Source organism: Cyprinodon tularosa, unplaced genomic scaffold (genome assembly GCF_016077235.1).
Source record: "Cyprinodon tularosa strain WSP-4 unplaced genomic scaffold, ASM1607723v1 ctg307, whole genome shotgun sequence".
NCBI lineage: Eukaryota > Metazoa > Chordata > Actinopteri > Cyprinodontiformes > Cyprinodontidae > Cyprinodon > Cyprinodon tularosa.
In genome coordinates, this window is record NW_024039016.1 from 1,270,750 (window position 1) to 1,288,529 (window position 17,780).

At 38.3% G+C, this 17,780-nt stretch overlaps 2 protein-coding genes across 4 annotated transcripts in view; both read left to right on the plus strand.

Moving 5' to 3' along the window:
* Positions 1–7,342, plus strand: part of rbm27 (RNA binding motif protein 27) — a 28,452-nt gene extending 21,110 nt beyond the window's left edge. For all 3 annotated transcript variants that reach the window (XM_038292076.1, XM_038292077.1, XM_038292078.1), the window contains 4 exons: positions 2,356–2,580; positions 2,663–2,746; positions 2,823–2,939; positions 6,512–7,342. In XM_038292076.1, the coding sequence (XP_038148004.1) occupies positions 2,356–2,580; positions 2,663–2,746; positions 2,823–2,939; positions 6,512–6,622 (537 nt within the window). In that variant the 3' untranslated portion in view covers positions 6,623–7,342. The remainder of the gene's footprint in view (positions 1–2,355; positions 2,581–2,662; positions 2,747–2,822; positions 2,940–6,511) is intronic.
* A 7,852-nt stretch (positions 7,343–15,194) lies between these two features.
* pou4f3 (POU class 4 homeobox 3) lies at positions 15,195–17,501 on the plus strand. The gene is made up of 2 exons (XM_038292061.1): positions 15,195–15,449; positions 15,793–17,501. Exons 1-2 carry the CDS (start codon positions 15,324–15,326, stop codon positions 16,705–16,707), a joined length of 1,041 nt encoding a protein of 346 aa, XP_038147989.1. The 5' UTR covers positions 15,195–15,323; the 3' UTR covers positions 16,708–17,501.
* Positions 17,502–17,780: the final 279 nt, after the last annotated feature.

Sequence of the window (17,780 nt, forward strand, 5' to 3'; positions counted from 1 at the left end):
TAATCTGACTGTTTTATATCAGTCAAGTAAAATTCACCTATTCTTAGTAATGGCTTTACCTGCAACACTTTTTTTTTGTTCTGTAAAATCTGAAATTTACCAACATTTTCTTCTTTCATGGAAATGCCTCTTAAACTGTATTATCTTAGTCTAATGTGTCAAATATTTCTCAGCCTCTAAGGTTCCCCATCTTTTTTTTTCTTTGTGAACATAGCAGTTATGTCGAAACATTTAAATTTTAGCCTTGACACTCCTCAGAACATGTCTCAAAGATGAAAGCATCAGTCTTTTTCAAACTGAAATCAGTTTTCTATGTTGTAGTTGGGGTGATCTCTCAGGCCCACACCAAACAAATTCATAATAATAATATAAAGAGTAAATTTAACATATGTTTCAGTTTTCATCTTTCAAATTTTACATATTTATTTTAATGGTATTATTGTCATCATTCCTTCTGATCACATAAACCCTGACCATGAAAATCAAGTCTACAATCTAAATGTATCGAAAATATGGACTCTAATGGGTGGAGCCCCGAAAGTCAACATAACCCCACACTTAAAGCACCACACTTGCATATTTCCTGCTCTATCCCAGGGGTCCTTAATTAGCTGTTTTTTTTAAAAATGCATATCCTCTGCCCCCAAACCCGCCTCATCTATTCAAGCCCAAACGTCCTTCTGCGCATTAAACCGAAGCCACTTAAGCAAGCCCAGAGGAGTAGCCACTAACGAAGCCAAATCAGACACAAGTCCTTACACTGATGCTGCCCTGTCTCATTAAAGTTTGAGGTGCTGGTCCGTGTAAGGAAATCACAGAATGACAATTAAAGGCCTAAGTGAGGCAGGGACAAATGGTGAAGAGAGTAGGCTGTTAGCTTGTTGAGTGATGAAGAAGAGAGATGTCCTGTTAAAAATGGAGGAAGAACAGCATATGCTGTGGTGGGAGAGGTGAACATATTTGGTCCCTTGTAGAATTATTTATACCCACAGAGGTTTTCAAAATCTTCTTGCATTACAGCCACAACCTTAAAGGCACACGTGTAACTTTTGGCCACCAGGGGTGCTTGACCTGTAACTGCCAGTATTTTGCTTCAACTAAACATTGAAAATAAAAACAAAGATATATGAAGTGAATGTATACTAGGAGCAAAGTGTTAACTTACCAGTCTAATAATAAAGTTGAGAAAAGAGAATTGATTTCACATCCGGCTTCTTTCAGCTTGCACCAACGAACAATCTCCTTTCCATTCGACTCTTTTTCTCGTGCACGATATCTTTCACATTTCTCTTTTCAGCCTCCTTAGATGGTTTAAACTTTTTCCTTGCCTCAGCCATGACTAGTAGTTGGGCAGGCGGAAAAATAGTAGTGCAAAAGCCTTAGCTCCATGAAGAAATAGGAGCCTACAGCCATAAAGGGATAAGTTCTTCCAGGTCACATGCACTGGTCAACGACTGTAGCTTAAATAGTGAGTATTTCAAGAGGGGGAGCCCCACTTGTAGCAGCAAACGCTGTATATTTGCCTGAGGAATCATTTAAAATAACTCATGTGCCACAACTCTTTAGGTCACAGAGTCCATAGTATGCCTTTAAACACATTTTCTTGGACATTCCTTTGAGAGAACAGAAATAGGTGCCCAGATGTGAAGTGGAATCAAAGTTAAACATGGGTTCAAACGTTTTTATGAAGAGAAATCTGAAGACGGTGAGGTGTCGCATGTCCAACCAGCAGCTAACTTTGCTTTGCTCAGACACTGTCCATCCAGTCAGTGTTCACCCTTTTTTTGATTCTGCCACAGACTCTTATTAAGATTTAGATCATGACTTTTGGCTACTTATTTCAAACTGAGCCCTTTCCCTGTAGCACTGTCCATCTTTAAGGTGTTTGGATATGATCCTATTTGCCAGTCTGCGGTCTTTAAACTTCTCAGATTCTTTAACCCCTGATCTTTCTGATGTTTTTAATTTGTTTTTATTTTATTAAGCGTTAGATCTTTTGATCCTATTCAGAAAGTAAAGTTTTAAAATAAGAGTTGGCATTTGAAAATAAGCATGCAACTAATGTGAAAAAAGATTCGAAAAACATCCATAAAGAAATAAGATCCCATGGTAAATGGTCAGACGACTCCAAAGCGCTCTACACTACATTTAGTTATTCACCCAATCGCACACTAATAGTGGCTACATAGTAGCCACAGTTGCCATGGGGCTCACTAACTGCCCTGCGTGCCCTCTGACCTCCATCAGTATGCAAGGTGGGAGACATGTTTTTGGGATACAACGTCTCAGAACTGAGGTTTACTTTGTGACTTGGAAAAAAAATCAGCAACCAAGCATTTTATGTCATTTCTTTAGGCAAAACGACTTGGTCTGATCCCACCGACGGGTCGGGGCCGAGGCCGCGGGAAGATGGCGCTTGATCCCGGCGCGATACACATGGGGCGTGGCAGGAGCCGAAGCCGGGAGATGATGGCTCGCGGAGGGGTTGTGAACCGCATGGTTGTGGACCACAGAACCAGAACGCTTGCCATTTTAGGAGTCACACAGGAGGAAAAGGAAGAGCTAATGCCGCATTTTGTGGTGTGAACATACAGATTGTTATACATAATTATTAGCAGGAGTTTTATATGTCTGTCGTGTTAAGATTTTCTGTCTCTTTTAGAAATTTGGTGAAATCGAAGAACTGCGTGACCAAGATGCCAACACAGTCATCATGACTTTTAAGACGCGAGGCGAAGCAGAGAATGTATGTTTCATGCTCCAAAGCAGCTCAGGCTCTTACCTTCTTGTTCTTTGAATAATCCTTATGTTTTGTATTTTAGGCAGCCAATCAGGGAGCCAAGTTCAAAGGTCGTGTTCTTCAGATTTCTTGGTACAAGCCCAAGACGTCGTCTGTCACGTCCGAGCCTGAGGTGGAAGAGGCTAAAGATGAGGAGAAGGTGAGGAGGAGTCGCATCATACAGTTTATTCAGAGAAAGTCTTATTCACTGAGAATTTTTAGAATTAAAAAAAGTCTGTTGGTGAACTTTTCTGAAGTCCTAATTTTAGTTTTCATCAGTTCTACTTGTACATTTCTAGTGCTTCTGAATTTTTCACCGCTGCTCCCAATGCAAAGTCAGGCGTAGCCTCTCTGTGCTAAGAGCATTTCAGCCTCTTGAGTAAAGCAGCATTCAGATTAGCTGGAATCCTACTACTGTAGGGTTTTTTTTTTTTTTAGGTGTAAGTACCTTAAATATTTAGTTTTTTAAGGTTAAGATTTTTATCCTTTTGGTCAAGGCTAGTTTGTTTTTTTTCACTTGGACTACTTCTGCTGATCAACTCATAGTAACTAGAGATCTATCAGTTCTTTAAATCCTGTTTCATTGGATTTTGAGCTTGTTCTACATAAACCTGTTAAAAAATTAAAACAATTCAGCTGTTTCAACTGTAAAGTGCCTCACAATTGCATAAATCACAACCAATGTGGCACAAAGAGGAGCTGAATGTTAGAGCTACAGTTTGGTACGGAGCGTAAACCCTGAAGTCAGAGGTACAAATACGAGTTCTATAGGAGGGTATGTGATGAAAAGATGGTTGGTAGTAATTTTGTGAGAGAGAGGCCTAATGGAGAGAACAGAGACTTATCAGACTGGCATTCTAACTAATATTTAAAAGCTTTCTGAGATAAGTGAAGTGTGCCTGTATTCCAGCACAGTGGTCAGTGATCGGTTGTGACAAAAAGCTCTGATTCTGATAGGGCTGTGGGATAAAAATCGTTTTGGCGATATATCGTGATTTTCGGCTGCCAAATATAATATCGAGTTTTCAGTTCCTAGTATCGATTGTAAAATATTTCACCTAAAATAATGAGGGGAAAATGGGCTAAGTACGCACCACCACTGTGGTATATACAGGGTTCCCGCGGATCCTTAAAAGGCATTGAATTCTTCAAAATAAAACTAAGGCCTTAATTGGTATTAATATGTCTTAAATCAGTCTTTCATAGGTCTTAATTTTTAAAACATCATAAATAGGATTATTTTTATTATGATTTATTTTTGTAATCTAAATAAAACATTAAAATTGACAATTTTTTTTATTTAAAAAAATAACGGCTCCTGATAGCAGAACCAATAAAAGCGTTGTTGCGGCCGGGACATTTGTGAGATGCGCCATTAACTTTTTGTCTGGAAAATATGAGCAAGTGAAAATGTAACGAAAATTTTCTCCAGCCAAGAGTTTTCTCCATGGCTAAAACCAGGGAACATACATGAGGCACAGTGTATTTTGTGCAAGAAGTCATTCAAGCTCGGAACGATGGGAATTAAGGCAGTGGAGTCGAACATGCGAAGCACGAAACACAAAGCGTCAAAATGGAGTTACTGAGAACCAGCCGGTATTTCTCAGTTTTGTTCCACCCTTGTCTCTGCAACGCCTCCACTTATCACCAAATCAAACATACTAAGAAAACGATACAAAGAAAAATAGCTGCAAAAAAGACTTAGCACTGGTTATGTTGTGGCTTTAAAACTGATTTGTTTTGCTCCCTGCTAAAACAAAGTTTGTGAATTCAGTTAAATAATTGTTAAAATATATCTGTCATTTGTGTGTTTTTAGCTTTCTTCCTGTATTGGAAGCTTTTCAAAATTTGAAACATTAGTGCAGTGGTTTATGTTAAAATAAACCTTTGGGTTAAGGTTAAGTTAAGTTGTTGCAAGCGGGTTTTTCTTGTGAATTTGGTCTTAAATTTTTATTTCAACTGGTATTAAAAACTCTTAAAAACTCTTGAATTTAACTTGCCTTATGCTGTAGGAACCCTGTATATAGCACCATGGAGTCCTTGCTGTTAGGGACAGCACTATATCTGTAGTTCAGGCAGTCACAGTGGAAGACGGGGACTCACTACAACCCCAAACATGGATACCAAAATGACTAAATTACCAATATCTTCTGATGCACATATACAGCACTTGTTGTTTTATCTATACATGTAATTTTGATAGTTGTAGCAGCCATTCAAAATGGCCCTTCCCAGTCAAATGCCAACCGAATGGCAGCCAACTTCCAGCCCCTGGAGTGTCCCTTTCCTTCTCCTGGAAATGCATATTTTTGTACTTTGACTCAAACCTTTCACTGAATTACAGGGTCTGACCAGGAGATGACGCCTCTCTTTAGATCTTAATGTCCACAAATCATGACAAAAAGAATATTTTACCACAAAGATTGATGTTTAAAAATTAATTGTAGGGGACCAGCCAAGGGCCCATCAAGGAAAGTGGGGACATTTTGAATGGCTACTGCTGTGGTGATATTGCAATATTGTGATAATATCGTATCGTGACCCAAGAATTGGGACATGTATCGTAACACCCACCCCTAGATCCCCATAAGAGAAATCTTGCAGCAAGTAGAGGTTTGTCATCTCTGCTGTGGTTCTGTTGTACGCGAGCAGTTTAGACAAAAGCTAATATTAGCTTTGGTCAGTCAATGCCGCCTTAAAGTTTCTCAAACCAGATCTTTCAACATTTGCCCCAGTCAAGAAATCAAGGCTCCCTTCAGACCAGGGCTGCAACTAAGTGTTATTATATTGATTATTTTTTAGATTAATCAATTAATAATCAGATTGCCAAAGGTGCCTTAAAGAAGACTTTTTACTTAATTAAATCAGGTGAAACTAAAGAGCTTCCACTGGAGGAATTCTTGTTAGAGCAAGATTTTTCATCTTAAATGCAACATTTTATATTTTTATTTTACAATTTTGTTATATTTGCTGGTTTAAGTGGGTCACTCTGTTAGATAAAAGCATATTTTGCAGTCTCTATAGTCCATTAAACGATTAATCTAATACCAAATTAGTTAAAGATTATTTCACTAATTGATTAATATGATTAATTGTTTCAGCCCTACGTCAGATATACGTTCTTGGCTCGCTATCAGAGCGGCACTGCTAACTAAAGCCATAATAAAACCTCTTCTGAGTTAACTTCCAACACCTATCCCCCCCTATTTTTCCCCCTGCCCTCATTGAATCTACATGGATCCTGTGGGTGACTTTTTTGAGATTTCAAACGGTGAGTTTAGCTGAAAGATGTGGGATTTTCACGTCTGTACCTGAGAAACTTCCTGCTCAGAAGCGGTCACATGAACTGGGTTAGTTATTTCTGCCTCAACCTCAGGTTGTCTTCATCACCCATACATGTTAAATGTCTTCCTGTTGCAGAAAGGCTTTTTGATGTCAGAATAACTTTGTAGATGTCCAAACTACTTATTAGCTTTAAAAAAGAATATAAGTTTAATGTGATAATTGAAAGATTTGTAGATTATCCGGCTCATTAGGACTTTGATAGCTGCCGTGAAAATGTTCTTTATTTCTATAACAAATTTTAATTATTCATGCTGAGTTTCAAAGGAAGAAAAGCACAAACTGCTACGCCTGGTTTGTATATAGCTTCTAGGGTGAGATTCTACTTTGCAAGAATATATTAAGGCCGTAAAAAGATCTAACCTTACTGTTGTCCTTTGATTTGAACAGAAGGAATCGAGCTCCTACCTTCCAGGAAACAACACAGGGGGGGAGGACGAAGAGGAGGAGGAGGACGACGATGAAGACGACGAGTACGAGAGCCGATCTTGGAGACGATAAGACAGATTTGTCCCTGCATGCCCTCCAGTGGATTCTGTTCTTTTCTCTCCTGCATACAAGGAAACTGTTATTATTTTTTTTTATTTCTTTACATTACTTTTAGACTTGAATTAATGGAAAACATCTTTAGTTTTTCAGAGGGTCGTTAGTTTTTTTTAGCCCTCAGTGGAACATGTAGAACGTATCACTTCTGCTGAGAGTGATAAATGTTTTGTTCTTATAGATGGAAAACAAATCTATGTATGTTTTAGTGTGCTTATCAAATGATTAATATCAGTAATGCACAACATTTGTGTCTACTGTGATTAGGTATTTTTATACATACTGTATTTAAGCTCTTTTTCTCACCAGTTTTTTGTATAAAACAAAAGAAATGAAACGATCTCACCCTCACTTCAGGGACAGCCATTCCATCACCAGTAGAAGGCTTTCTATTGCTTCCAGAGAGATTATTTTTCCACCACATGGATAAACTGTGTTGTTCTTGGTATGGTTTCCACTTTCACTTTACTCTCAGTGTAACTTTCCTTCGGTAAAACTTAGTTCCAAAATTGAAGAATTGATCAGATATATTTTAACTCGCCCAACACTTTTAGGTGAGTGCAGGCGCTGAGCGATCCCGGCGTAGTTGATCAGTGTTTACAAATAACAGTCTCTGTGTCAACCTGACAGTTTTGTAGCATATATCCTGATTTTCCCCACCTTTTTTCCCCCTCTGTGCCACCCCGATTTGAAAAAACACGCATTTAAGAGGGTGTAAATGTCTCGCTTTTTGAACTAAGGCTCCAACATTTCCAAAATATGACATCCAAAGACAGGTGTTTGAATGTAGTACTTAACAGTTGATTTTATGATAAAAGAAAATGTGTGTAATTTCTTTGCCTTAAACTATCAGCGGATCGCTGAGTTTTTACAGGATTTGTGATTTACTTTTGTAAATTTTGTAAATGAAGAGAAATTACTGTTAAGATTTGCATCTTTTTTTGTTGTTTTTTTTCTCTTAAATGGCAGGATTGTATCAGTAGAAGAGTTCAAACAAGTGCACAGTTTAGCATATGAGTTGGACAGTCTTCATTTTTACCCTTCATCTAAGTAGAAACTTTGCTCTAAAGAACCTCCCTGAGCTGCTCTCAGTTAAAACACTCTTTATAAAGACCTCTAAGTCGTTCAGCACAGTGTAACTTTTTGTTTTTTTGCATAAAGTGCAGCGCTAGTGTTGTAGTCTACACCACACCAAGCCAGACAGAGTACCAAGACAAGGTCAAGACCTTATATGGACTTGTCTTGGTTTGTGTGGTCTGGATTACACCACTATGCAGCGCTGCCCCATGTTGTCAGTGTTGGTTTTCTAGCTGGATAAAGGAAGATTTTGCCCCCTGTTTTGCCTTTTTTAACCTTTTCTGTGATGCAGAGTAATTGGAATGGGAGCTCAGTTTGTTTTTTGTTTTTTTATACATTAACTCAGTAAGATTGCAATACCCCTACAGCAAATTGTTTACATTCAGCTTCCTAGAACTAACTTGGTCGACCAGTAAAGACAGAATGAAGCCAAATTAAAGGTGAGATTAATTTATTAGCAGGTATATTTCCTGCATGTAAATACATTTAGCTCCAGAGCAGCGGTATCACTTAAGAGGATGAGAAACTGTTTCAAACAAGTTTGTCAGTCTCAGTAAGAGATTAATACGTTTCATTGTAGACCTTTCCACTTTGCCACAGAGGTTTGTCATTTTTGTTTTTTCTTTAATTATCTAAAATACAGATTCTGAGTGTCACTCAGTTTCTGTTCCAACTTCTGTTATGCTATCACTCAATAGTGTACAAATGTAAAATGTGTATTGGATAACAGTTTTGGATTTGTTACTGTTTATATTTGCAGGATGTGTGTGTATTTTTTTTTCATGTATTTTATTTGTATAAAATTGATTTATAATTTACTAGCATGTTTGCTTTTGCCAATAAAGACAAAGGAATGGGGTGCTTGTAAGATAATACCAAAAACAAAAAAAACTAAATCTAAAAAAAATAATTGGATTAGGGAAAAAAATGATGTTAAAAAAATTGAGGGGAAAAAAATGAGAATATTGGCCACAGACAAAAAAAAAAAAAAAAGATTCAAGCAAAAGCATTCCAGAAAACTATTCCCTTTAAACTGATGAGTGGTCTCCTTTTGTTCATGTGTGTATTTTCCTTTGTGTGCTTCTCTTGGTGTAGCTCTTGCTATTCTCGCACAGGTGTGGACGTATTTCCATTTTTATTCTTTAGATGCAGTTTAACATGGCACATTGCATCTGGCATGGATTTTAGCTATCCCACTTTGGCTGCAATTACAGCCTCTAATATTTTTAGTATGGTGCCACAGCCTTAGCACACCTATCTTAAGTCAGTTTGACCCATTGTTTTTAGCAGTGCACCTAAAACTACCATGTTGGAAGGAAGAGGGAAGCTAAATCGTTTGAGCTGTGAACTTTGGGTCATCCTGCTAAATAAATCGGTCATTGCCCTAGTCTAAGGTCAAGAGCACTCTGTCTTATTTAGGATCTTAACTAGAATTTCTATCTTCATTACTGCATTCATCTTCCATTTTATCCTAACTGCCTTGCCAGTTCCTTTTGCAAAAGAAGTCTATCCCCATAGCATGCTACTGCCACCACAGTGCCTGGCTGCTGGGATGGCATTGACCTGGTGATGAGCAGTATCTGGTTTCCTGAAACTTCAGTTTGGTCAACTATGCGACCTGATGTAGGTGAGTTCCTTTCTTAACTGTCCAATCAGCTTAAAGGTATAGTGGACGGTGTTCTTCTTCCGGGTGTATCATCAAAATAAGTGGTCCTTCTAATTGTCAGTCATTCTGCTTATATATTTACGTAAGGCCGTCCTACGTGCTTGTCCCCATTTTAAAGTAAGGGTGGTGAGTGACATAGTGGAAAAATTGAATATCTTTTGGAAAGAAAGCTTGTATGAGCGATGCAAACAGCAACTTTTAAACACAGACTGCATGAAGAGAAATGGGCTTGTGCATGCACTTGCAGGAGTTTAATAGGCATTCCCTCTCAGGAGCGGGTAAAGGGTTGTACATGTGCATTTTTTTTAAGTGGAGAGGGCGGGTTTTTTCAAAAATTCCCGTAAATCCTCCACTATACCTTTTAATTTACCACAAATTATTTTTACCATTTGGAATAGGGCTGTAAGACAAACTTAATGTGGAAGATGTAAAACTCTGTGAATACTTTTTTAATGTACAGCAATTTTAAAAGCACTGAAATGACATTTGAATTTGACTCAAGTCATATAGGATTAGTGGGTTGCTGAGTTGTTTTACTTTTAAATATATAAATTTTATTTATTTTTGGACCTATAAACACTTCAGACCACATTTTTTCTCTGCTCCTCCAGAGGAATGGAAACTCAAAACAAAGGCCGCAGTATTACAACGCACGTTCACAAGATTACCTCATTAGTATATAGAGTGCAATAGAAATAATAGTTGATCAGTAAAACGCAAAAAGGGTGTGACTGTGAATAGCAAATAAAAAAAATCTTAAAAACACATGAAAAACTATTTATAAATTTAATTCATTGTAAAAAAAAAAGCCAGTGCAAAAATACAAGCTTTTACATTAATTAGAATGGGTCACTATTATCAGTTACATATTTTAAGGATAGGCAAGTCAATCTTTATAGTTCAATTCAGTACAAAGACAATTCTAAGTGCTTTAGGTAAATCAGAGTAAAAAAAGTAAAGATTAAAAACATGATTAAAAATTGGTAGTAAAACAAATAAAACAGTCGGACCACAAACTTAAACTAATAATACCCCAGTTAACAGGTTCTTCAACAGCCAAAGGCAGCTCTAAACAAATGTGTTTATCTTTGACTTAAGAGAAGTCAGGCTTTCAGCACTTTTAGAGTCTTCTGGGAGTTTGCTGCAGATAAGGAGAGCATGGAAGCTAAATGCTGCTTTTCCATGTTTTGTGCTAGCTATGAGTGAACAGTAGGCTGGACCTAGAAGATACGAGTGGTCTGGGAGGTTGATAAACTGACAATAAATCTGTTATGTATTGACGTGCTGATCTATTAAGTGATTTATAGACTAAAGGAAGGATTTTAAAGTCTATTCTCTGAGCTGCAGGGAGCCAATGAAAGGACTTCAGAACCGGGCTGAGGTGTTCTACTTTCTTAGTTCTAGTGAGAACATGGGCAGCAGTGTTTTGGACCAGCTGCAGCTGTCTGACAGACTTTTTAGGCAAACCTATGAAGACACTGTTGCAGTGATCAATTCTACTAAAGATTAATGCGTGAATGAGATTTTCTAGATCCTTTTTGGACATTAGTCCTTTAATCCTGGAAATGTCCTACAGGTGATAAAAGACTGACTTAATAACTGTCCTTATGTGCCCCTGAGGGTTGACTAAATTATTCTCAAGTATGTTCTTGGCCTAGGCCTTTGGTTGCAATAAGAGGTTTGCTCACAAGGACTTTACAAAGATTTATAAACTTTAGCTTGAGAGTAAGTTACAGGTGGAAGTACATTGTATTGTCAAAATTCTTGTGTCTTCTTACCCAAACATTAACTAGAATAGGATGCAATTAATTCAAAAACAAAACTTGAATGTGGTTATGGCCCACATTTGCAGCTACAATGGCTTCAACCACTCTGGGAAGACTGTCAGTAAGGTTTGAAGGTTGTTTTGGGAGTTTCAAACCATCCCTCCTTAAGGGCATTCAGACACCAACGGATGACAAACTACTCATTCATGTTATTGTGGACTTTGTTTTGTGCACAGATGTGTTGGAACTAAAGAGTACATCTTAAAACCATCCCTATAAGGTTAAGGATTATAAGACTGTCTCAAGTGTACTTTTATGCTGCAGCATTCAAAGCTCCTTTAACCTCCCTAACCAAAACATCCAAAATGGTTCTTTATAGAGTTGCAGCATGTTTTTCCTCCTTGCATTAAACCCTTTGCATTCTGTTTGTAAAGTAATGCTATGCAGCTGCTCACCCAGGAAAATACCTTTTTATTAAGCACTCTATACTTGTCCAGGGCTAATGTGAGGACCAGATGAAATTTGAGAGTCTTTTGATTCCACAAAAATTGGCTATGAAATTTGGAAAGAGACCATTTTCTTCAGGTTCTTCAGTTAAATATAAAAGTTAATTGTAATTCTATCAGAGCTCTAATCTTGTGATTTTTGCTAAAGGGATTCTTGACAGACGTAAAACTATACATAAGTATAGTTTTACGTACGTATTTATACATAAAGAGTATGATCCATAAGAATATGATCCATTTTTATTATTGCTGAACATCTTAGTTAAAGCAAAATGTAAAGGATGTATAGGTCAAAAAAAGTTTTGTGGAAGTTTAAGAGGGATCTAATCCTAAAAACATGATAGAAATAAAGGTTTTACATTTTTAACATATTCTCTATCCCTCCCACTGTACCAATTTACTAATACTTGTTGGCTTTATTGTCTTTTTTAATATTGTGATACTGTACAGTACCTTATAAATTGTCTTACTGAAATGAAAAGCTTATTATTAGGTCAGGTAAAATCTGAGTTGAAATTGTGTGTCTATGAACCAAACTACAGATATCACAACAAAAAGACTATGAAAATCCCTAACTATATGATTTATCAGACAGCCCCCAGTCATCAAAATGCTAATGCTTAACTTTTCCTCACTGGAATCTAAATTCTAAAATAGCCATTCTACGCATGCAGAAGCATTTTAGAGATGTGTCATGAAGATGTCATGCAGTTTATTAAAAAACAGTTCAAGCTTTCTTTTACAGCATATCAATAACATGTTAATAATATAGCAAGTCACATTATATTACTAGGTAACACGAAATTTGATTTGTTAATTACCCAAAAATTAAAGCATATAATTTCAAAGTAATTACCTGCATGTAGTTATTACAATTGTATGTTACTATGTAACAATGTAGAAGTTTGGTGGGTATTTACCATAAGGTTACAACATAACCGTTTCTATTATTGGCCACCACCTACCTACAGCTTACAAAGTAGATTGTAACTTATAATAAATAAAGCATTATATAACTGAACTGAAGTTACATATAAATAAGAGTTTAGTTAAGAAGCTTGGCTTGCTGTCTTCTAGGTTTGGTTTTCTAATAAATGCCAAGTAATAAACTGCATTTTACTAGATAATAACGCGTTGATTTATTGCTGTCTGTGAAATGACTGACTTACCTGGTAATAGCTGTTTGAAATCTAAGAAGTCTGACTTTACCTTGTTTGCCTAAAATTTGAAGAACAGCACTTACCAAAATTCTCCATAATGTGTTTCTTGTTACGTAGTAATATACTGTAACCCTGCTATTTTATTACCATGTTATTACATGGTTATTGTTGTACTGTAAAAGAAAGCGTTATCAAAAGAATTATATTAAATTCGTATCGCTTCTGATAAAGGACTTTTCTAAACACAAGTTACCTCTGAAACTAATTAAAATACATGTCAAAATATACTTTCATAATAGTGTTTTAGTGCTTAAGGTGGTTATCAATGAATTGTTGAAATACAAGACCTTCATAGTTATTTTATTGTACTCTATTCGTATTAAAGCACAGCTTTATCATGAAACATTTGATTTCTTATTTTCTTTTTGTCACATCTATATGCTGTTCATCTGCAGGACATGCACCAAAGGCTGATCAATCTGAATCCAGCCTTTAATATAGGCCTACCTTGTCAGAACTATGTCTGTCTGAAACCCGTGGTCCACGTTTGGCATCAATATGCCTGTATGGCGAGAAAAGGTTGGCTGTTTAATTTGCGTAATGCATGAGAAGATGCCAACATGGTAATGGATGCCTGCCACCGGGTTGCTGAATTATTCAGGGTCTGGGGAACCGGAGAGGCAGCCGGTAGGATCAGATGGACCCGCTGTGTCATCGGCCCAGCCTCTGTTCGCATGGCTCCTCTTTCGGTCCGTTCATCCGGGTTTCTGAGTTTTAACCAGGTGGTTAAGATGAGGAGTCGGGTAAAGAAGCAACTCTAAAAAACTGAGCATCTACATACAGAGGAGGGCAGGCCAAGGCCACTGGGACAGGCATTTGCATTAAAGTGTATGATTCACTCTAAAGAGAGAATGCAACAAGAAGTTTAATCAAACTGATCCAACTTTATTTATTTTCTTTAGAAGTTTTCAACTTGAATAAGTGAATTAAAACATCTTGCCTCAATTACTTACAAATTGAAGCAATTCATTTAAATTGAAGCTGGATTCTCTTTTCCCTCTCATGCAAATACAGCTTTTTAAATAGATATTCATACTACTTAACTGGTTCTTATTGTGTAACAGCCAAATTTCAATATACCTTTTTTTCTTGCTGGCTTTTTTGATGAAAAGCTGAGTGGAAGGAAAACAAATATGGTGATAAAAGCTGTAGAAGCAACAGGTTATAAGCAGAGTTGTCAAGTAACAAAGTACAAATACTTTGTTACTGTACTTAAGTACACTTTTTAGGTATCTATACTTTACTCCATTACTTATTTTTCTTCCTACTTTATGACAAGTATCTGTACTTTCTATTCCTTACATTTAAAAAAAAATGTTACTCGTTACTCTTGGCTTTGGTTTAATGTTTATTAATATTTATTCCACGTCTTGTGTGCCATCCAATGCAGATCATTGTCGCCATCCACATCTAGTGAAAACTAGTGTAATTGGATGAGTCATATAACGCAAACACTCAATGGATAGCTAAAGGAAATCATCAGAAGCAAGCAGGTGCTCTTCAAACTGCAAACGTGAATTGTCTACGCCATGCTACAAATGACTGGTTTGATTACAATTGTATTACTGCCCATGTTTGGGCAATAAACTGACCTGACCTAAACCCCAACACGCAGAAAAGTGAAGGAGAAAAGTTAAGTTTCTTGCATGTCAGCGAAGCTACTGCAGCCAAGACCAACGATTGAAATGTTGCTAGATATTTATGTATTTGAAAATAGTGATAAAAACAATTCTATTTTAATGTAGGCCTTTTATCTGTTATTACCAATAATTACTGATGTAAAGAAACGATAAAAAAAAAAGTCCTTAAATGAACAGAAATGCGATTTCTTACTTAAATTTTTTTAATTGAACCAGTGAAATAAATGAACCTGTCGACCATTTTCTAGTTCACTGAGATCTTTTATCCATTTCTCAAAGAAACGTCTTGAAGTGCTGTCCATGGTGCTGAAATGATAGGGTCGCCAAACATTTAATCTTCTTCTTCTAATGACAAACACCATAGATCGAAGTAAAAAAAAGAGACAGCTGTATAGGTTTCAGCATATTAACTTTTAATATTTGCTGTGTTAAATAAAAGTTATTAGATGTAAACAAGTTAAAAATAAATTTAACCAAAATATTTAAATTCTCGTCAGTGCACGGCTACAAAGGTAAAACACATAAGGGATTCTGACCACCTTAATGTGTTGGTGTCTGCAGGCCACCCTGTTGCAGCCTGTAAGTTGAGCAGAGGAGCAGGTGGGAGGGAGGAGGAGGAGAAGGAGGGGGGCTGAAAAGGGAGGAGGAGGTTGCCGGGAGGCGCGCTGACTGTGAACAGCATCAGTCTGGTGACAGAGAGCACAGGAGGCTCCCGTGGCTGCCCGCTCCTCTCGGCTGTTTTCATGTCCGGGGCCACACTGCTTGCGAGGGGGCTGCAGGGAGGATGACGATGATGACCATGAATGGCAAGCAGCATTTCTCCATGCACCCGGCTCTGCACGAGCCCAAGTATCCCGGCCTGCACTCAGGCTCGGAGGGCATGCGCAGAGTCTGTCTGCCCGCCCCGCAGGTACGTTGGGGTCAGGGTGGGAGAGAAGGGCTGAGTCGCTGCTGGGTGAGAGGAGAGGGGGGGAAATATCACACTGGAAATGTCTGTAAAGTTGATTTGACAGGACTTTGTTCTATCTCTCTTTCTCTCTCTCTATGCCCCCCTCCCCTCCCCTTCCGCCCCCCCATCCACATGTCTATTCAAGCAATGCTTTTGCTTTCATATTAATTTTTATGACTTGCGCTTTGAGGAGGGGTTCTCTCCTCTCCTCGGCGCTGTTTGCCTTTGGAAAATGTTTTTTAGATCCTGAGAGCTGCCTGACAGTATTCCCAACTGACTCCAGTATGCGCACTCTTGCTTGCAGCTGCAGGGCAATATATTCGGAGGCTTTGATGAGAGCCTGCTGGCACGGGCTGAAGCTCTGGCGGCTGCTGACAGCATTGTCTCTCAAGGCAAGAGCCACCCGTTCAAACCAGACGTGACTTACCATACCATGAGCAGTGTCCCCTGCACCTCAGCCTCCACTTCCTCCTCCACCACCGTGCCCATCTCCCACCATCACCACCACCATCACCTAGGACAGACCCTGGAGGCCGGGGACCTTCTGGATCATCTCTCCACCAGCCTGGCTGTGACCGGGATGGGTGCTCCAGAGCCTCCAGGGATGACCGCACCGGCGCACCACCACCAGCACCCTCACCACCACCTGCAAACCATGGGGCAGCTTCACCAGGCGATGGCCACCATGGCCCATCCTCACTCCCTGTCCGTGCACGGCGGCATGGCGTGCGTAAGCGACGTGGAGTCCGATCCTCGGGAGCTGGAAGCCTTCGCCGAGCGCTTCAAACAGCGCAGGATTAAGCTCGGGGTGACCCAGGCGGACGTCGGTGCTGCGCTGGCCAACCTCAAAATCCCCGGTGTGGGGTCGCTGAGCCAGAGCACCATTTGCAGGTTCGAGTCCCTCACCCTGTCCCATAACAATATGATCGCGCTCAAGCCGGTCCTACAGGCCTGGCTGGAGGAAGCAGAGGCTGCGCACCGGGAGAAGAGCAGCAAGCCGGACCTTTTCAACGGCAGTGAGAGGAAAAGGAAGCGCACGTCCATCGCCGCGCCGGAGAAGCGCTCCTTGGAGGCGTACTTCGCCATCCAGCCGCGGCCCTCCTCGGAGAAAATCGCGGCTATCGCTGAGAAATTGGACTTGAAAAAGAACGTGGTTCGAGTGTGGTTCTGCAATCAGCGGCAGAAACAGAAGCGAATGAAGTACTCGGCGGTGCACTGAGTTCTCCCCACCAACATCATGAATAAAATAGCCTACTACATTTTTGATTGAGTGATTAATAATAACCCGAGTAACCCCAACAAACAGGGATTTATCAACATCGTCCTTTGGGATCGTTTCCAGAAAGGATTTTCCCCCCTTTATTGTCACTCACTCTGCATTGTTGCACCTTTCTGGATTTTACTATTAAACTGGCATATTTATTTATTTATTTTAAAGATATTTTGGATGTTATCGATCATACTCTGCACACCTGACAGTGGACTTTTACTCTAAACTATCACATTTATTGTCATTGGACAGGACTTTTTTACTTACTGCATACATTAATAAAAAAACAACACTTATGTTCTTCACGTCATATGCAGAAATAATATGTCTTCACCTGTGGATCATATAGGATAAAAATGTTCCAAGTTTTCACCTTTTAAACACTAAACGCTTCGAATGGAGCCGCTCTCTTTGTATACTGTGAGTGATCGTGATTTACGCACAAAAAGTGTCTTTTTTCACAAGCTGTAACACTCTGTTCATCTTGAATGATCAAGAAATTGAAATTACACTGTCCTTATAGGAAGCACAACCAACGTGGCTGCTGCTATATTTTAATATTTTGATGTGAACATGTTTTTTTTTTTTTGCTGAATTACGGGTGAGCTGTATAGATATTTATTCTATGGCTTTTAACACCTGATATAGACTACGTATCTATTTTATTCACTCTTGATTTCACTTGGAACAGAAGTGTGATATTTAAACTTAATAAATTATTCGTTATTTTCTAAAATTCCCAATGTTGTTGTTATTATTGCTGTTTTATTTAAAGGGTGCTTTTTTTTTAAATCTCCAGCCTTCGGCCCGAGGCCTATATATATATATATATATATATATATATATATATATATATATATATATATATATATATATATATATATATATATATATATATATATATATATATATATATATATATATATATATATATATATATATATATATATATATATATATATATATATATATATATATAGAGAGAGAGAGAGAGAGAGAGAGAGAGAGGCTTAGCTCAATAT